This window comes from Bubalus kerabau, chromosome 2 (genome assembly GCF_029407905.1).
Source record: "Bubalus kerabau isolate K-KA32 ecotype Philippines breed swamp buffalo chromosome 2, PCC_UOA_SB_1v2, whole genome shotgun sequence".
Lineage (NCBI taxonomy): Eukaryota > Metazoa > Chordata > Mammalia > Artiodactyla > Bovidae > Bubalus > Bubalus kerabau.
The window spans coordinates 99,758,225-99,776,175 of NC_073625.1; the positions used below are offsets into that span (position 1 = coordinate 99,758,225).

The window sequence follows — 17,951 nt, forward strand, 5'->3', positions numbered from 1 at the left end:
GTAGAAAAAAAAAAGCAAGACCCAACTATATACTGTCTACAAGTCATTCATTTTATATATAAAAAGGCTATATTAATATCAAGACAGAGATCACCAAAGACAGTGATACATTTCTTAATGCTAAAAGGGTCAAATTATTCAGGAAGATAAAACACTCAATAGCAAAGTTTTGACTGTTTTTGTATATAAAATTTTATCAGAACAGAGCCACACACATTTATTTACATACTGTGGATGGCTGCTTTCATGTTGCAGTTGGAGATTTTAGTGGTTTTAAGAGACCAGGCTGCACGTCTCAGAAAGTCTAAAATATACTACCTGCCCTGTTACAGAAAATGTTTGCTGATTTCTGCAAAGGAATTAAGTCATAAACAGGACATGTGTTTTATCTAACAGGAGGCAAGTCAAAAGTAAAGTGGTAAATATAATTCATAACTAATAATATTTGAAAAGAGGAAAAGAAAAAAATCAAAGTAAAATAAGGTTATGTATTTTAGGGGATATACCTTGATTAGAGGTAACAAAAATATAAGAATAAGCCTCAAGCAGAAGTTGAAATTCAGTTATATTTTCATTTAATGAACAGTCCTAGCTCAAGACAGAACCTCAATATATTTTTAACACAGACAACTAGTTTTTGCAACACACAATAAATGAAACTAAAAGGATACCAATCTGACAACATTTCTGTAAAACAGAGCATTAGGTTTTAATGACTTATTTTTTGCCCTGACATTAAATGGGTGACAGTTTAGTATAAACGCCAATCAGGCAAATTTTAAGAAAACTCTATTTGTTCAAGTAACAAATGTAAATGGTTACAAGGAATTGTGTTAATGTATACTTGAATTGAAACTTCATAGCAAAATTCTTAAAGAATATGAACAACTCCAATATGATATATTTATTTACTTACTTGTATTCTCCATCAGAAAATGAACATACACACATAGGAATCATTTGTAAAACTCTGACTAGAGATTCAAATTTGCTTAAAATAAATTAATATTATTAATTTTTTTACAAAAGAAGAACATATACACACATAAACACACACACTTGGTTTTTGATTGAGGTGTATACAGAATCAAAAAGCAAAAAAAAAAAAAAAAAAGTATCCAATATACTAAGGTTAAGACAAACAATAGGAATATGAAAGATGCTACAAGAGACAGAAAGACTAGGGAAAAAACAGAAATGAAGATGGATGACAATTAGTACTCACCGTTAAATCTGAAATATGGGTTTTTTTTCTTTAGAGAGAAGAGATTAACAGATTAAAACTACTGTATTAAAAAAAAGGCTGAAAAATACATGCAGTCTCTGCCTACACAGGTTTTTAAGAATAGGCAAATTGAGTGGCTTAAATAAACGCATACTTGCAAGAACAGACTAGATCTGAACTGTGCAGTTGGATGGAAATTAAAGTTACAATCAATTAAAATTAAATAAAATTAAGAATTCAATTCTTCCACTGCACTAGACACATTTTAAGTGCTCATTAACCACACGTGGCTCAAGGCTACGGTACTGTATAGTGCAGACAAAGAACATTTCCATCATCACAAAAAATTCTACTGGGTAGCACTGGGCTAGGCTCGTATCTTGAATAGAATATGCCCCTTAAGGAGTGTGTAGCAATTTAAAATGTAATATATGACACGATGCTTTTTGAAAAATTTTCAGAACTATACAAAATGCATACAAATATATGAAACTTATTAGTTTGATATTGTTTAGTGTAACTAGTGAATTACAAAAAATGTATTTTCTAAATATAAATTCAGATATACAATGGTTAAAAAACAGAAGTAAATCTAAGTTTACCTAAGTCAAATAGAGATACAAATAGTGAGGAATACACTAAATAAAATCAATGGTTGTAATAGCATAGCAATAAAATCAACCAAAATACAAATATACAAATTCTTCTTAAAGACTACTTAAAACATTCAATTCAAAATAAAGTACTAAAAAATTCCCTTGTATAAAAGAAATACATGAATGAGGATAAAGTTATGCTTTAAAATTAAATGGCCTAATGTAAAACTATTTCAATAAAAGATGATATATTAAATGAAATTTACTTCAGAATTAACAAATAATGTGGCAAAGGTAGAATCCAAGTTATCTGTATGTTAATAAGAAATTCATAACTGACTGAAAATGATACTGGTGGGCGAACATGTAACATTTTAAAGAATAAAACTAAAGGTATCCATAAATAATTCTTTAAGTTACTACAGGTTTTTATGTGACAATATAGTCAATACAACAGCTATTTTTTAATATTTATACATTATTTCTACAAATATTCACTGTATTTTAAAAAAAATTTAGAACTAACACCATGTATCTTACTACATTTTAAATGCAGTAATAAAGTTATTTTAAATTCACTGAATGGGGGTGAAGGGAGACTCAGATGAAGGTGATCAAAGGGTACACATTTCCAGCATTAGCTAAGTAAGTACTGAAGATGTAACATACAGCATGATAAAGAGAATTTACAGTGCTTTCTTTGACTTACATATTAAAGTTAAGAGAGTAAATCCTAAGAGTTCTCTTCACAAGGAAAAACAACTTTTCTATTTCTTTAATGTTGTTTTTATATAAGACAATGGATGTCCACTAAACCTATTATGGTCATCAGTTCATAAGGCAAATTATTATGTTGCATATCTTAAATTTATACAGTGCTATGTGTCAACTATATTTCAATAAAAGGAGAAAGAAAAGTTCACTGATGCCTGATTTTAAAAACCTAATCACAAATGAGAATAAACAAGCAGAAGACAGTGGAAAGCAACTAAGGAAAAGGGAAAAAAAAAAAAAAAACTTTAGAAAAAATAATGAAGGTTAAGAAGAATATTCTGAAGAACTAAAGTAAGTTTTAAGCAGTAAAATATAGAAACAGGAAGTAAAAATTTAAGACCAAATAAAAACACGTGTCAGATCAGGTTCTTTACTAATAATTAGATAATAATTTGCTCTTTTGGAGTCACAGATTAGCTTTCCTCCCCAACCCTGCCAGTAGATAAACACATAGTGTCTATATACTGAGATTCACAGTTTCTGGATTTATTTTCCCACCACTTAGACTGTGGATCATTGCTATCATATGAGAATGTTTGTTTAACTCCTCTTGCTGAAGTTTTACCAGGGACTCTTTCTCTTCCAAACGACCTTCTAACTGAGCCTTTTGAACTTCCAGGGAGGAAGCCTGAAAAAAGGGGGTGGTAGAGAGAAATTGAAGAAAATAACTTAGCATGTTTTCTCTTCACAGAAACCTGCTTTAAGATGTCCTTATGTTTTATTAGTAAGACAACCATATCAAGGCACATTAATGTAATACGCTTTACTTAACAATTATATGGTAAGTTTAACATCTGTAACTGTTAAACAATAATAAACAAATTGGGAAGACATGATTCAATTTGTCTTTTTAAGCCTGGACTTCTGCAGAAAATACTACATATTTACTATTTAGAATTACTATTAAGATAAACATATTAAAGCTAAATTGTATGCCTCTCCTGTCACTTATATTCTGTAGTTGTTCAGTCTTTTTAATCTTGGTCTGTTCTCATCTTCCTTGAAGTAGACGGTCCAGAAAGCATTATTCATAACTACCACACTCAGTGAAATTGTTAGTCGCTCAGTTGTGTGTGACTCCATGGACTGTAGCCTGCCAGGCTCCTTTGTCCATGGGATTTTCCAGGCAAGAATACTGGAGTGGGTAGCCATTCCCTTCTCCAGGGGATCCTCCCGATCCAGGGATTGAACCTGTGTCTCCTACATTGCAGGCAGATTCTTTCCTGTCTGAGCCACCTAAATAGCCCACACTCAAGCAATCATGATAATGTAGAAAGAGCAATGAACTTAGAATATATGCCTACTATTTCACATAGCTATGTGACAACCTTGAGCAAGTAACTTAAGACTCAGTTTCATTTGTAGGATGAAAATATTGATAAATACTTATATATTAGTATATTTATTAAAGTGAGAAAGATTAAGAAAAATATTTCAGAGTCCTTTGTAAATTATGAAATTTTACATATATACAAACTTCTATTATTATCACCAGCCTTGTAAGCAAAGAGATGCGGTTATATACATATATACAGGTAGCTATCTGTACATGACATTATGAACTGAGAATCTCTTTCTGTATTCTTTACCCTCTTGAAAGCAGCAAGTGCTGGAACACAGTATACATTTAATCAATGTGTAACAATTTTAGAAAATACAAGTTTTCACACTGTGAGAGTCCTCATAACAAACAACCGTCCAATCAATTTGAGCTTCTGGTATCTTCTAAGCAAAATTACTGAAGAAACAGAACACTAATTTATACAGATTTACCTTTTTTCACAAAATAAGATTTTATCATTTCATTGCAAATGAGAATGCAATAGATTCTTACCTTAATGCTCAATTCTTTTCTTATCTGATCTGTTCTATTTAATTCTTTTCTAAGGACACCAATGGTTTCCTCTTTGTCTTCTTTTTCTCTTTGTAAGACTTTAATCTTTTCTTCCTGTACTTTTATTTTTTGTTCTAGGTCTTAAAGCAAATAGTCAGCTTTATACTTAAAGGTCTTAAACAGTCAGCTTTATACACAAAGGTCCTATACTGACATTACCCTGAAAAGGTTTAGAAGCTATTATGTTATAAAAGACAATTAAAAAGAAAAAAGAAACATCTTGCTACACATAAGTTATATAGCATTTGATGAATTAAAAAAAAAAAAATATCACAAAACTTCTCCTATGCCAGGATTCTACGGTGGTGGTTTAGTCGCTAAGTTGTGTCCAACTCTTGCGACCCCACAGTAGCCTGCCAGGCTTCTCTGGTCCATGAGATTCTCCAGGCAATACTGGAGTGGGTTTTCATTTCCTTCTTTATGGGATCTTCCCAACCCAGGAAGCGAACCCAGGTCTCCTGCGTTGCAGGCAGGTTCTTTACCAACTGAGCTACAAGGGAAGCCCAGGATTCTATAGAAAAGGCTAAATTGTCCATGTCTTTCCCTCTTCCTCTGTTCTAAATACAACATATAGTAATGAGGGTAAGGATAGTCCTTATAGAGTTTAAGGGTTAGAAAAGAAAGGGTAAGAGAAAATTATGAGCAATTATATAGGTAGATTTCTGTGCTTTAAGGCAAGTGAATCAGAACAAAAACATTTTTGTAGATCACTTTAGAGTTACTACCATTGAGAAGCTAGCAACTATAAGTTACCTAGCACTGCCACCTGCTGTTATTTTCTTTAAAAAATTTTTTATTTCAAAAAAGGCAATCATTTCCTATAACTCCTGATTTCAGAAAAAATGTATTGCTTTATTAGTCTAACTAAACTGCTTTGTGGCAAGAAAAGGAGAATTTTTAAGATATGATTTAAGGATTTAAAAAAATGAGAGAAGTAGAAAATGCAACAGCAAACTAAAAACCACTCATGCTTTGATTTTCTTCCAACATAAGATTTATTAAAATATAGATAATTTATTAAACAAGTTACTTACTTGCTAGCTTACATTCTCTGTCTACTAGTTGGTTCTGTACTTCTTTTCTCTGTTCTTCTTTCTCTATCAATTGGGCAATAGTTCTGAAGTTATAAGACAATATAGAAGAAAACATCAGTGAACCATATAATTTCTTTTTCTCTCCAACAAGTATTTTAAGAAGAAATTTCTAAGACTAGTAATCACAAATTCTGCCAAATATGTACTTTATAAGTAATAATTCTATTAATTTTATATATAAAAAATAATGTTCTATATACAGGGAATCATTTTCTTTTTGAAAAATCCAAATAATTAAAATAAAAAAAACTGTAAATTTTACTTTTCATTTTGTTGCTTGAGTGACTCATTCAGCTTTTTCACAGTCTCAATTTGTTTACTTAGAGAATCACAAGTGACCTGTAAATCTTTGTTCTTCTTTTCAGCAGTTTCATTCCTGAAAAGACAAGGAGATACTTTTAGTAGAGGAAAACACAGAGAAAAAGAAACTGAGTGCCTTCTTTACTACCTCTTCTGACTAAATTGCATATACTGCAGAAGAGGAGGAATGCTATGTGAACAAGCAAGACATAAACAGTTAGGTTAACTGTAAAAGACAATAAAGATATGTTTTGGCTGACTGAAGAGGTAAAAAATTACTATGAAATGGAAACGTGGGACATTAACTTCATATTTATTGATAAACAGCTTTATTTACAGAATGCTGCACTACAAAATTTGCTATTAATATAAAATACATGTCTTTTTCTTTATAGTCAAATCCAGAAACTGAAACAATTTCTCTTAAAGGATAAGGTATTAAAAACAAAAAAAATTAAACTTACACCTATCATCACTAGCCTGTTGGGCATAATACATGTTCAAGGAAAAACATCAAATTAATGAATTAAGTGGTTGAAGATTTTAAGTTTCTCTTGCCTCTTTATAGTTCTGCATCATATAGTCCTGTGCTTATTTTACCTGTAAGGTAAACATATAAAAAATCCTTTCCAAAGTGATACTTTGACACCCAACTATCTTAAGCATAAAATGTCCTTTCAGAGGATAAACAAAATGGTGCATTGGCCAAATGTGGCCAGCAGAAGTTTTATTTATCCCACAGAGAGTTTGTAAAATTCTGAAATTTGAATGCCTTGAGATATCCCTACCATTACAAATAAACTTTCCCAGCCAGCTTCATTTGTTATCCACCTGGCCCCTCAAGGCTGGAGTTTCACTTTCTGGCCCACCCCTCACTATCTGGAACATAAGCAAATCCTAGAAAGCCTATTTTCTCTTGGACCACTGCCTACTTTCTTTTACACCCTAACTGAACACTAATAGTCCACATTATCAGGGCTGCCTCAAACAATCAGACTTAAAGTTGCTGGGGGAGAATATCCTATTTAAAAATCACCATGTCCTCACAAATTTTGTAGATGCTATACATTTCCACCCTTCATTTTTATTGATGGGCAAATAAAATAAGGGCTTCCCAGGTGGCACAGTGGTAAAGAAACTGTGCTTTCTATGCAGGGGCACTGGTTCAATTCCTGGTCAGGGAACTAGATCCTGCATGCTGCACAGTGAGGCCAAAATAAAAAATAAAAAGAAACATTATCTTGCTAAAAAAAAAAAAAAAAGAAAAAAGTTAAAAAAATAAAATAAGCACACGGACCCTGTAAAGTTAAATTTTTCTCTATCTCTATATTAATACCAGAGAAAGAAGGACATTTTTTCAAGTCTTAACCTATCTTAAAGTATATATAAAGAAAAACAAGAAACAAGTTAACCAGAGTGTAATTTTTGTTTGGCAGAAGTAAATAACTATTACTGATCTTCCTTATAATTTGTAAGTTAAAACTGGCTTAAAAGATAAAAAATGACAGGGGGGGGAATAATCACTCTCAAACTTTGTTAGTGAGTGTATAAATTGGCATTGGCATAGCCTTTCTGAAGGTAAACTGGACAATCAATCAAAAATTTAAAAGCACATACCCTTTAAACCAGCAATTCACCTATAAGAATTTATCTTGCAGATACAGTCATACATATAAGTAAACTACACTCAAGGACTTTAAAGAGAAATACTGACTACAAATTCCAAGGTGAGTTAAACACTAACATCCAAATTTCTATGCTATTAGGCTGATGATATGACAACTGTTAATATTCAACCACTTTTGATCTGCAGAAATGGCCAATTCATATGGTTCAACCTAGTATGAATTGTGACAACTAAGGTCATTCAACAATTACTTATGCTGTGCCTAACCATGCATGAAGCACTGTTCCAGGCTCTAGAGATCTGTCAGGGAACAAAACAGGTAAAACTTGTCCTTGTGGCGCTAACATCCCAGATGACTGATGACTGAATAAATGAAACTGGAAAGAGACACTTATATTCTGTTTCCAAACTGTGCTACTGAATTTGAGTAAGCAATACTTCATTTCACTATGACATAAGTTCCTTGCTAACTACTTATATTAATAGTATTATTAGAACATATGAATGTTCAGAAAAGAACTTTAGGGACAGAGAAGAGAAATGCTGTGTGTTCATTCTAAATTCTAACTTTACACAGAAATTTTTACTTTATTAATTTACCTCTGAAGAAGTTCCATGTAGGATTTTGTCAGAACTTCGTGTTCTTCAGCCACAGACTCTAACTTCCTATTATGTTGAAAGAGATGCTCAATATCACTCTGGGCTCTTTCTGATTCAACCTGCTGTGACTTCAGCAACACAGCAAGCTCTTCATTTTTTCTTTCAACTTCTCTCAACATATTAGCAAGTGTCCGAGCCTAAAAGAAAATGGAATACTTTTATACTATCATTTATATAATATGCTCAGTTTCTATAATTTAAAAAAATTAATGAAATAAATCTGTTTATTGTCGATTATTAGGCCAGTCTAGAGTGACAGAGGAAAAATTTTCCTCTCGAACATCATCAAGGACGACAGTGGGGTCATATAATTTTCACACGGTGTGAGAAGTACTGTTAAAGAAGGCAGCACGGGGAGGAAGGGTCACCAAAAGTGTGGGCAACAGAAGACCAGAGAAAAGCTTCCTGGGAAATGGAGGAAGCTTTTAATAGATTTAATTTATGTAATAGATTTAATAATCTAAAGGATTATTAAAAGACAGAGGAGAGAGGAAAAGGTATTCCAGATACAGAAGAGCAAGTGCAAGGGCAGAAACCATAGAAGTATGTCAAGTTTCAGAAACTGAAAAGCAATCTAATGTATTTATTTAACTGGAAAGAACGCAAAGAAGTGCAAGGAGATGGGGAGTGAGAAGTAGTTAAAATCCCTGTGCAGTAAGTTCTTAGGAATTTAAATTCTCTTCTGAGCTAAAAGGTGAGACACTGAAGGATATTCGGCAAAGGAGTAATAGGATCAGAGTACTGCCTCAGGTATGACTGTGAAGGAAGAGGAAAGAGGATGGGTAGATCCAAACACAGCCAGTGACGTATGTAGAGGGTGGATGAGACGAGGGCACTAGACTCAAGTAGGAAGACTAGAGACTCTGCTGTCATTCGTGTGAAAAAATAAAAAGGACCTGGCCTGTGACAAATAGCCATAATAACAGAGACAAGGCAAAAAGTATTATGTAGAAAGTAGAATCAACTGAACGTGATGAATGAATGACTATAGAAGGTAAACTGTGATTTCCAGATTTCTTGTTTGGAAAACTCTAAGAACAGTACAGGGAATACATAAGAAAGAATACATTTTTAAAAAAGGGAGGGTGATGAGTTCATTACTGGTTCTACTGAGTCTGAAGTATTTGCTGTGTATTTAAATGGAGCTACACAGAAGATACTTAGTGCTTAAGGAAAAGGATCTGGCTCAGCATACAAAATTTGGTGAATTAACATTCTGGTAATAAGTAGAAACCATGAATCACCTAAATAAAGGAAAAGGGCTTAGAACATAATCCCACTCAACATTTAAAAGGTGAGTAGATAAAAAAAGATTTAGGAAAAGAATATACATTAAGGTAGAAAAAAGATAACTGTGTAACCAAAATTAAAGGGGAGATAGTCTTAAGACAGGGGAAGTAGTTGTGCCAAATGCTAAGGATAACTTACTTCAATCAGAGTAATGAAGGTAAAACTAATATTTTGCACATGTTCTATTTATTTATTTTTCTACTAATCAGATGTCTTTATATTGTACACACCTCAGTCTCAGCTTGAGTTCTTTGACAGCGATACTGAGCAATCAGTCTATCAGCCTGTGCAAGGGCTAGAGCTTTTGCTTCTAAGAGATCCTGTAGCCTGCTTTCTTTGGACTGTAAGAAAACATACCATAAATCTTCATTTGCTGGAAAATATCTCTTAGGGTTTAATTGATACACATAATTAAAATATGGTTGTACTCACAGCTAATGTGGATAGTTTCATCTCATACACATCCATTATGTCAGATAGTCTCACATCATTAATCTGATCCTTTACCTGGTTTTAATAAAGTAAAAAAAAAAATCAGAAATCATTAGCACTCAATTAAAAAAAAAAAAGAAAACATCTACCGAAACCAAATAATTGAAACTCAATAACAAAGGGAAAAAAAGGATGTCATATGAGGCAGGTCACAAACATTCCATTAACCTGACTATTGCAGAAGAATATCTTGGTGATCTGCTTGTGGGAATTTCAAGTATATTTAAACTGGGGGTGATGGGGGCAGGGGGGTAGGAAGGTAGGCTCGTATGGGAAGACTAAGGGAAAACTGATAGCTGTATTAAAACACTGGAATTTTATGACTGAGTTTTTCCTCTTTCCAAACTTTCCAGAATATTGCTACTTTTTATATTAAATAATGTTTCAATGATCAAATCTCTATCTAAAGTTGCTTAAGTAAATGTTATAAGATGAGTTGATATTTGGTAGGTATGTTGTGGCTCAGCTGGTAAAGAATCTGCCTGCAATACAGGAGACCTGGGTTTGATCCCTAGGTTGGGAAGATCCCCTGGAGAAGGGAAAAGCTATCCACTCCAGTATTCTGGCTTAGAGAATTCCATGGACAGTATAGTCTGTGGGGTCACAAAGAGTTGGACATGACTGAGTGACTTTCACTTTCACTTTAGTTGGTATGACCCGGCAGAATCCCACTTTTCATGGCTATTTATCACTCACCACAACTCCAGATTGAAGTTTCTCTATTAATTCCTCAATGTTCAATCCAGGAACTCTATCTTTCAAAAGTGGAGGAGTTAAACATTTTACTGATGTTGGAAAACTGTGATTTAATGACTGCAAAGGCACTCTTCTAGGCATATGTTCTGTTTCCTGTTGTCTATAGGCATTGTTTGCTGCTATACTTTCTCCAAGTCTGAGTGGGAATCAAAATGAAAAAGAGAAATAATTATATGAAAATAGAGCAAAAGGCAGAGTTAGTATAGAACTAGGGACTCATTTAGAATGGGTCTTTTGAGAATTAAGTCTTCAAATATTTCTGAAATAATCTTGGACTCTATGATGAGGCAGAATTTGGGGAAATACCCAAAATTTGCCAGAGGAAAACTTTTCTACTTGCAACCCTTTACAATGACAACTCCACCTCTGGTTTGGAGCCTCTAGAACTAGTTTGTGAGTATGGATTATTTGTAAAAATTAAAGTTATTGTTACTGGTAAGAACATCCTTCTAACCATGGGCAATAACACCTGGCCTTTAGTTTTCCTTCACCCTTCCCTGTTCTCACTCAATATTATTCTTACCAACCTGACCACCATTCTGCCCCTGCTTCTGAAAATATCATCTCAATGGTTGAAACTGATGAGTACAGTAGATAATTCTGTCTGGCCATTATCCTACCTTCTTTAACGACAGAATTTTTCTTTAGGAATCCTTCCCATTGGTAAATGACCCAGATCTAGTCAATGAAAGCAATACTCAGATTTAGTACTCGAACAGCTGGGAAGGAAAAGCTCTTTCTATGGAGAAACTAAATTGGTAGGATGTAAGCTTAGTACAGAAGCTACTGCATTAAACAGAGGTGTTGAGACAGGTATAGCATCTGAATAATAAATTTAATTACCTGAATGGATCTAGCTGTTTTCTAAATGAGTGTACATCTGGTCTTCTGATTTGTTGAAATCAAAAAATTTTTAATTGAAAGTTTTTTTTTTATTTGAAGAATTACTACTACAATGAAGTCTTCAATTCACTAATTTTCCAATTTGTCCATACTGAAGACTATTAAAGAAACGGGCAGGATATTCTAGTACCATAAGAGATATACTGCAAATGATTATAACTCACACTAATGCAGGAAAATCTGGCAGTGGAGAAGCTTCCAATAATATCCCCAATCCAGACTGCACTTGTTCTCTATTATCTGATGTTAAAGCAAAAGCCAAGGGAGTAATCAGGCGAGGATCCTATGCAAATCAGAAACCAGAAAACAAAAAGTCAGGTCTTTCAGAGTAAGGTAAATAAAGAGACCTAAATCATAAAAAATTCTAGGCAAATTCTGAAGTATTTCTATCTGAATGTTTATTAGTCTTTACCTAATGTTAGTTTAAAAAACTCTGGCAAAAGTTTTGAATGCTTTTACTGTGCCTAAGAAAATCATGTCTTAAATATTTTGATTTATTTAAAATATCATCTACAACTGATTGATATTTTGAGTTACTGTTTTCTTTTTCTAGCTATCATTTAAAAGAAAAACTGGCTAGAAGAAAAATGGTAAATCATTTCCAAATTAAAGTAAAAAAATAAAATTCAAACTTCATACAATATTTTAATTTAGTGAATGAAATAATTATACTTTAAAGTATAAGTCCTTCATATCAGTAAATACTTCCATTAGTACTTTAAGCCTCAATCTGTTGTGAAAAAATTTTTATTGACATAAAATCACTGTAACTCAATTTAAAATCTGAGTAAGTTGCTAACAGAAAAATATTACAATATAAATTCTTTATAATTATCAACATTTTAAAATGTTAAGTGTTTTATAGGTACTCAAATATAATCTAATGCCACAGAACCATAGGAGATGGCTTTTACCTCCAAAACCCTCATGGTAACCCTTCATATCTCGTCCATGAAGGGGGATCATTATTTCTACTTTGTAATCAAGAAAACGAGCTCACAGAGGTGAAGTAACTTGCTCAAGTCCGTACTAAGAAATGGTGGAGTCAAAATCCAAACCCCATCTTTTAAGCCCCGTGCTCTCTAAGTATACAAGTAGGTTCCAGTTTTAGCTTCTACCCTGTCTACACAGGCACTGGAGACATTTGTGTTGTTATAGTAATTCACACATGTTTGTTAAGTATCTGTTATAAGCCAAATTTTGTGGCTATCAAGGAAAACATCTAAAACTCGTTTTTAGTTACTATGGTCAATAAAGTTGGTGAGTTAGCTATTTTCTGCACACCTATCAAATTATCACTCACAATCAAGTTCTTTTCTTCCAGATGTCTTCTTCCTGCCTTAATACTCTACCTCATCAACCTTAACAAAAAACAAACACTCCAAAATAAATACCACTCCCCTCTACCATAAAGCCAATAGAAACAAATGAAGAAACCAGAAATATGACACAAGAAAGGAAAAGGCTGTGGAAGCACGGTTATCATGAATATCCTATACTTCAGAATCAGAAGCACTTAGATTTAATCCTTGTGAAACTCTATATAAAATAACTGTAGTGAGAATATTGTTATATCAATTAACAATTTTCAAATTTTTTCCAATGGCCAGTTCTAAGAAACACATTAATCTTCTAAAGATTAAGAATATTAAAACAGAAACATATATTAGGAAACATTTATATATAAATCAACTTCAATATTTTAAGAGTTTAAACTCACCTGAAGGATTTTGTAGAAGCTTACTTCCATACCAGGAACCAACTGTTTAAGTTTGTTCATCAAATCAAGAGTTTTCAAAATCACATCAGCAGCAAGTTGGCTTTAAAAATAAGTCATATTTAACTTAGATAACTCAAAGATTGCTTACAGCTTATTTCTGTCCATAAATCTAAAGAAAATAAAAACCCAAAACCTTTGTTCTTAAACCTCAAGATTAACTACTGTTTGTCATGAGAAGTAAAAATATCAGAGACCAACATCCTTATAACCCAAGATCCAAAGAGAACTGGTATTAACAGTTTAAGTTTAGACAGTGTTTCTTTTTCTAATCTCAAATACCAACATGTTTCAACTTTTGATTGAAATTACTAGTAGTATTAGCAACAGGACTCATTTAATTCTTAGTTTTGTCACTAGAATATGAACAGTAGAGGGCTATTCTGCGTGTGGGGGCTGTCGTTTCAGTATGTCCAACTCTTTGTGACACTGTGACTGTAGCCCATGAGGCTCTTCTGTCCATGGGATTCTCCAGGCAAAAGTACTGGAGTGGGTTGCCATGACCTCCTCCAGGGGGATCTTCCAGACCCAGGGATTGAACCGGAATCTCTAACGTCTCCTGCACTGGCAGGCGGGTTCTTAATCACTAGCGCCACCTGGGAAGCCTAAGAGGGCAACCTTCAGCAATCTAGAGTATCTAACATTTACTGAACAAATTATACTAAGCTGTTTTTCACAGCCTTTTAATTGAAAAGGAGTACAAAAAAGTAAAAAGAGATCATTGTGATTCTTGAGGAGTACAATTACTGCTAATTATGACATTTATGAAAATTGGAACAAATTATAGTGTTTAGCATTCAGTGGGTCCTCAACAAACACTTGTTAGATGAACTTAATTCATAGGGGAGGACAGAGATAAAATAATCTCATTACTATCAGTGAAAATCCACATTTAACTGTAAGCCTTAACATGCTAAAGAAGAGTTGTCTTTATTACTAGAAACTTTCAGCAGTGATTGGTTTCTTTGAAATAAAAATGATCTGTTTTTTTCATGCTTTGTCATTTCAAAATATAAAATTAAATAAATATAATTACTGAGTCAAAGTCAGGAAGGAACTCTAGGGAAAAAAAATGCACTGAAGCATAAAAGACTCGTAGATAATCACAATAAATTAAAACAAGACAAACAAACCTAAACAACAAAAAACAAATCACAGATAATAATATCTCTGTTCAGAAGCACGTGATCTATGACTTAAATAAATTAAAAAAAATTCATTATGAATATATTTTAATTTTCTTCTATATCTTGAGTTAATAGAACATACCCAAGGATGATCCTCTAAAATGAATGAGAATCACATCTTTTGATTTTTATTAAGTTTGGACTTACCATTTTGCCATTTGTATTTCATATACTCACCATAATTCAGAATCTGCTACCTTTGTTCCAAAGCCCATATCAATCTTGCCATATGTAAACTGTTGTTCTATCAGAGTGGTACACTTAATAGTAGTGAGAATTTTTGCAACATGCATTTTTAGAGTGTCATCTCCACACAGAGGTTAAATTTTGTTAAGAAAAACAAAAAATTCTCAAAAAAACCCTTATATTTGTATAGCACTTTACAGCATTTAGGATGATTTCAAACAAATTATTCTTGTCACTGCAATTTGGTGTAATTATTGCTATATTAGCTCAATGACAGATTAGGAATTTAGGAGCTCAGAGCCATTTAAATGACTGACAAGTGGCAAGAGATGGAACTGCCACCAAAGTTTCTGACTCAAAACAGAGAAAGGATCTTCTTTTCACTGGATGTTAGTTTTTTATTAACAGGTTTCACAATGGGTTAATAAATACTTATTGAAATAAAGGAAGTTATTTTCTCATTTGTTTTTTTCTCAATTTCTCTGTAAGTTAATTTGAATATCTATTATTAAAAAGGGGTTAAGTTTGGTACTATTCAATGAGAGGATGCCTAAATATTTTAGAGAGTATCTCAAGGTCAAGCAAAATAATCCTGTCTTTACAGCAGTGGTTTTCAACTTTGGCTGCATGTTAGAATCACCTGGATAGTTTAAACAGTCACAAACATGCCTTCACATCCCTAGGTTCCACGTTATTTAGTCTCTGGAAGTAGGAGTCAAGCATCAGTATTTTTAAATGTTCTCCAGATGATTTTAATACATAGTCAGAATTGAGAATCACTGCCATCAAGAAAGAAGAAAATTAAGAAGGAGCAGCTCAGAGAAGAAATTAAAAAGATGTTGAGTTTGCTATAGGGCAGGACAAAATTGACTATATTCTTGTTGCTCTGAAATACAAGGTTATCTTTTTTATAAGTAAGTGTGATGTCATCTTTATTGACAAGCTAAAAAAACTAAGCTACAATAATAACTACCAATATATTTTTCTTCTCTGATATAGTCCATCACAACATACATCATCCAGGGGCAGCAATCAGCATCAAAAGAGAATATCAGGGTAGTTATTTATGTATCTACTAACCTCAAATTATGATAAAAAAAATGTACAAACCGAACTTAAAAAGCATTTCTGAAAATGTCTCGAAGTTTTATACAGAAAAACATGGGAAAAAAGTCTAGGTAGCTTTTTCTAAGAGACTCTTCCGTGAATATCAGTTCTTTAATTTAAACTTGAGTTCAGTAATTCTGTACAGATTCAAGCATGAGAGGTATAAAATTATAAATAAAGACATAAAGACAGTAAAAATCCAGAAAATAAATTCTAAAAAATATAAGCAGTTAGTTTCCATGGTTAAACTGAAGGATATTTAACAAAACTTCAATGGCCTTGACCATTCTTGCACATTTTTTCCTTATTAAGGCTTCATCTAGATTTTGTTCTGTGAACTGAAGCTGATCAAGGATTGTAGGCAGCAGAAGAGTCACAAAACGGTCAGCTGAGGAACAGTTAGCAGCATCTATGACATCCTGGAGAATTCACCACCACCAAAGATTAAAAAAAAAAAAAGAGAGAGAATGCAGGAGGCACAGTCATCACTGAACTGCAACACTCTTTAAATTTCTTATACAGATGATTCTTGAACAATGTGAAGGTTAGGGGTGCCAACCTCACCATGCAGCTGAAATCTGAGTATAATCTAGTTGGCCCTGGCCTCCTGTATCTGTGATTCTGTATTTATGGATTCAACTAACCTTGCAGACTGTGTTGTACTGTAGCATTTACTATTGGAAAAAAAATCTACATATAAGTGGACCCAAGTAGTTCAAACCTATGCTGTTCAAGGGTCAATTGTAATTACTTCAGATATTCTTGACCTGTGTCTCCTATTTAAAATCTACGCTTTCATCCAGTTTTGAGGGCTATGATGACTTTTTTATCAAATGGACCAGTCTCAAACAAGACTTTTTAAAGTGGAGTCTGACTCAAAAATTATTCTAAGTATGTACTGAAAACAAACATCGTTAAGATGCTAAATGCAATTACAATAACAAGAGACACTGGTATTAACACTTTACAACCACAAATAATTCCCATCAGGAATCTCACAGGGCTTTTTCAAAGCTAAAACTGATTAAGTCAAGATCAACATGAAACAGAAAGAATAATTTGTGGATAATCCTTAACAAATATATTTAATCACTCATACACATTTTGGTTTGTGCAGAGGATCTAGTCATGACAGTCATGAGAAGGTAAACATTCTAGGAAAATGCTGGTATAGACAGAATGGGTATAAAAACAGGGAAACAGTAGAGAAAACATAATGACCTAGATAACAGAATCTATCAGAATTTAATGGCCTCTATGAAAAGGGCTTTTTTTCAGCCTGCACTGCATGATATGTGAGATCAGTTTCTGGATCCCAGATTCAATCCATGTCCCCTGCAGAAGAAGAGCAGAGCCCTAACCTACTATGCTGCTGCTACTGCTAAGTCTCTTCAGTTGCGTCCGACTCTGTGCGACCCCAAAGACGGCAGCCCACCAGGCTCCCCCGTCCCTGGGATTCTCCAGGCAAGAACACTGGAGTGGGTTGCCATTTCTTTCTCCAATGCATGAAAGTGAAAAGTGAAAGTGAAGTTGCTCTGTCGTGCCCGACTCTTAGCAACCCCATGGACTGCAGCCTTCCAGGCTCCTCCGTCCATGGGATTTTCCAGGCAAGAGTACTGGAGTGGGGCGCCATTGCCTTCTCCCTAACCCACTACACTATAAGGGAATTCCCAGTAAAGGATTTTTGTTTATATCCTTAAATACCTGACATGTTCCACTCCATTTGACTGACTTAATTCAATGTTCCTATATATCCACTCAATAAAAACAGCAGAAACTATCTACTGAGATAGACAGAATATAATTATTGCCAAGTACAGTCATACACCAACAAACCATACAAATCTTAGTCATACCTTTACTTATTATACTGAAAGGAGCATATGTAAGTTATTTAGTGAAAACACAGGAGTCTCACTAATTTTGGGGACTTGGCCAGAAAAATGAAATTCAGTAACTAGGGAGTTACTACTAGAGGCAGGGAGTCCAGTAATTGCTAAGTTTTCCTAAAGGGTATGAACAATTGGAAATTTATTATAAACATATAATAAACATTTTAGAAAACTGTCTACTGAGAATCATA

At 33.5% G+C, this 17,951-nt stretch overlaps 1 protein-coding gene across 5 annotated transcripts in view; it reads right to left on the reverse strand.

Moving 5' to 3' along the window:
- Nucleotides 1-550: 550 nt before the first annotated feature.
- Nucleotides 551-17,951, reverse strand: part of CIP2A (cellular inhibitor of PP2A) — a 28,571-nt gene continuing 11,170 nt past the window's right edge. For 4 of the 5 annotated variants that reach the window (XM_055568111.1, XM_055568110.1, XM_055568112.1 and 1 more), the window contains 12 exons: nucleotides 16,128-16,287; nucleotides 14,753-14,894; nucleotides 13,332-13,431; nucleotides 11,776-11,894; nucleotides 10,649-10,844; nucleotides 9,893-9,967; nucleotides 9,691-9,801; nucleotides 8,111-8,307; nucleotides 5,846-5,959; nucleotides 5,524-5,606; nucleotides 4,430-4,569; nucleotides 551-3,223 (listed from right to left, as the gene is read on the reverse strand). In XM_055568111.1, coding sequence (XP_055424086.1) covers nucleotides 3,053-3,223; nucleotides 4,430-4,569; nucleotides 5,524-5,606; nucleotides 5,846-5,959; nucleotides 8,111-8,307; nucleotides 9,691-9,801; nucleotides 9,893-9,967; nucleotides 10,649-10,844; nucleotides 11,776-11,894; nucleotides 13,332-13,431; nucleotides 14,753-14,894; nucleotides 16,128-16,287 — 1,608 coding nt within the window. In that variant the 3' untranslated portion in view covers nucleotides 551-3,052. Of the gene's footprint in view, nucleotides 3,224-4,429; nucleotides 4,570-5,523; nucleotides 5,607-5,845; nucleotides 5,960-6,347; nucleotides 6,484-8,110; nucleotides 8,308-9,690; nucleotides 9,802-9,892; nucleotides 9,968-10,648; nucleotides 10,845-11,775; nucleotides 11,895-13,331; nucleotides 13,432-14,752; nucleotides 14,895-16,127; nucleotides 16,288-17,951 lie in introns of those variants that run through there. The other variant, XR_008710336.1, reaches the window with a different exon arrangement.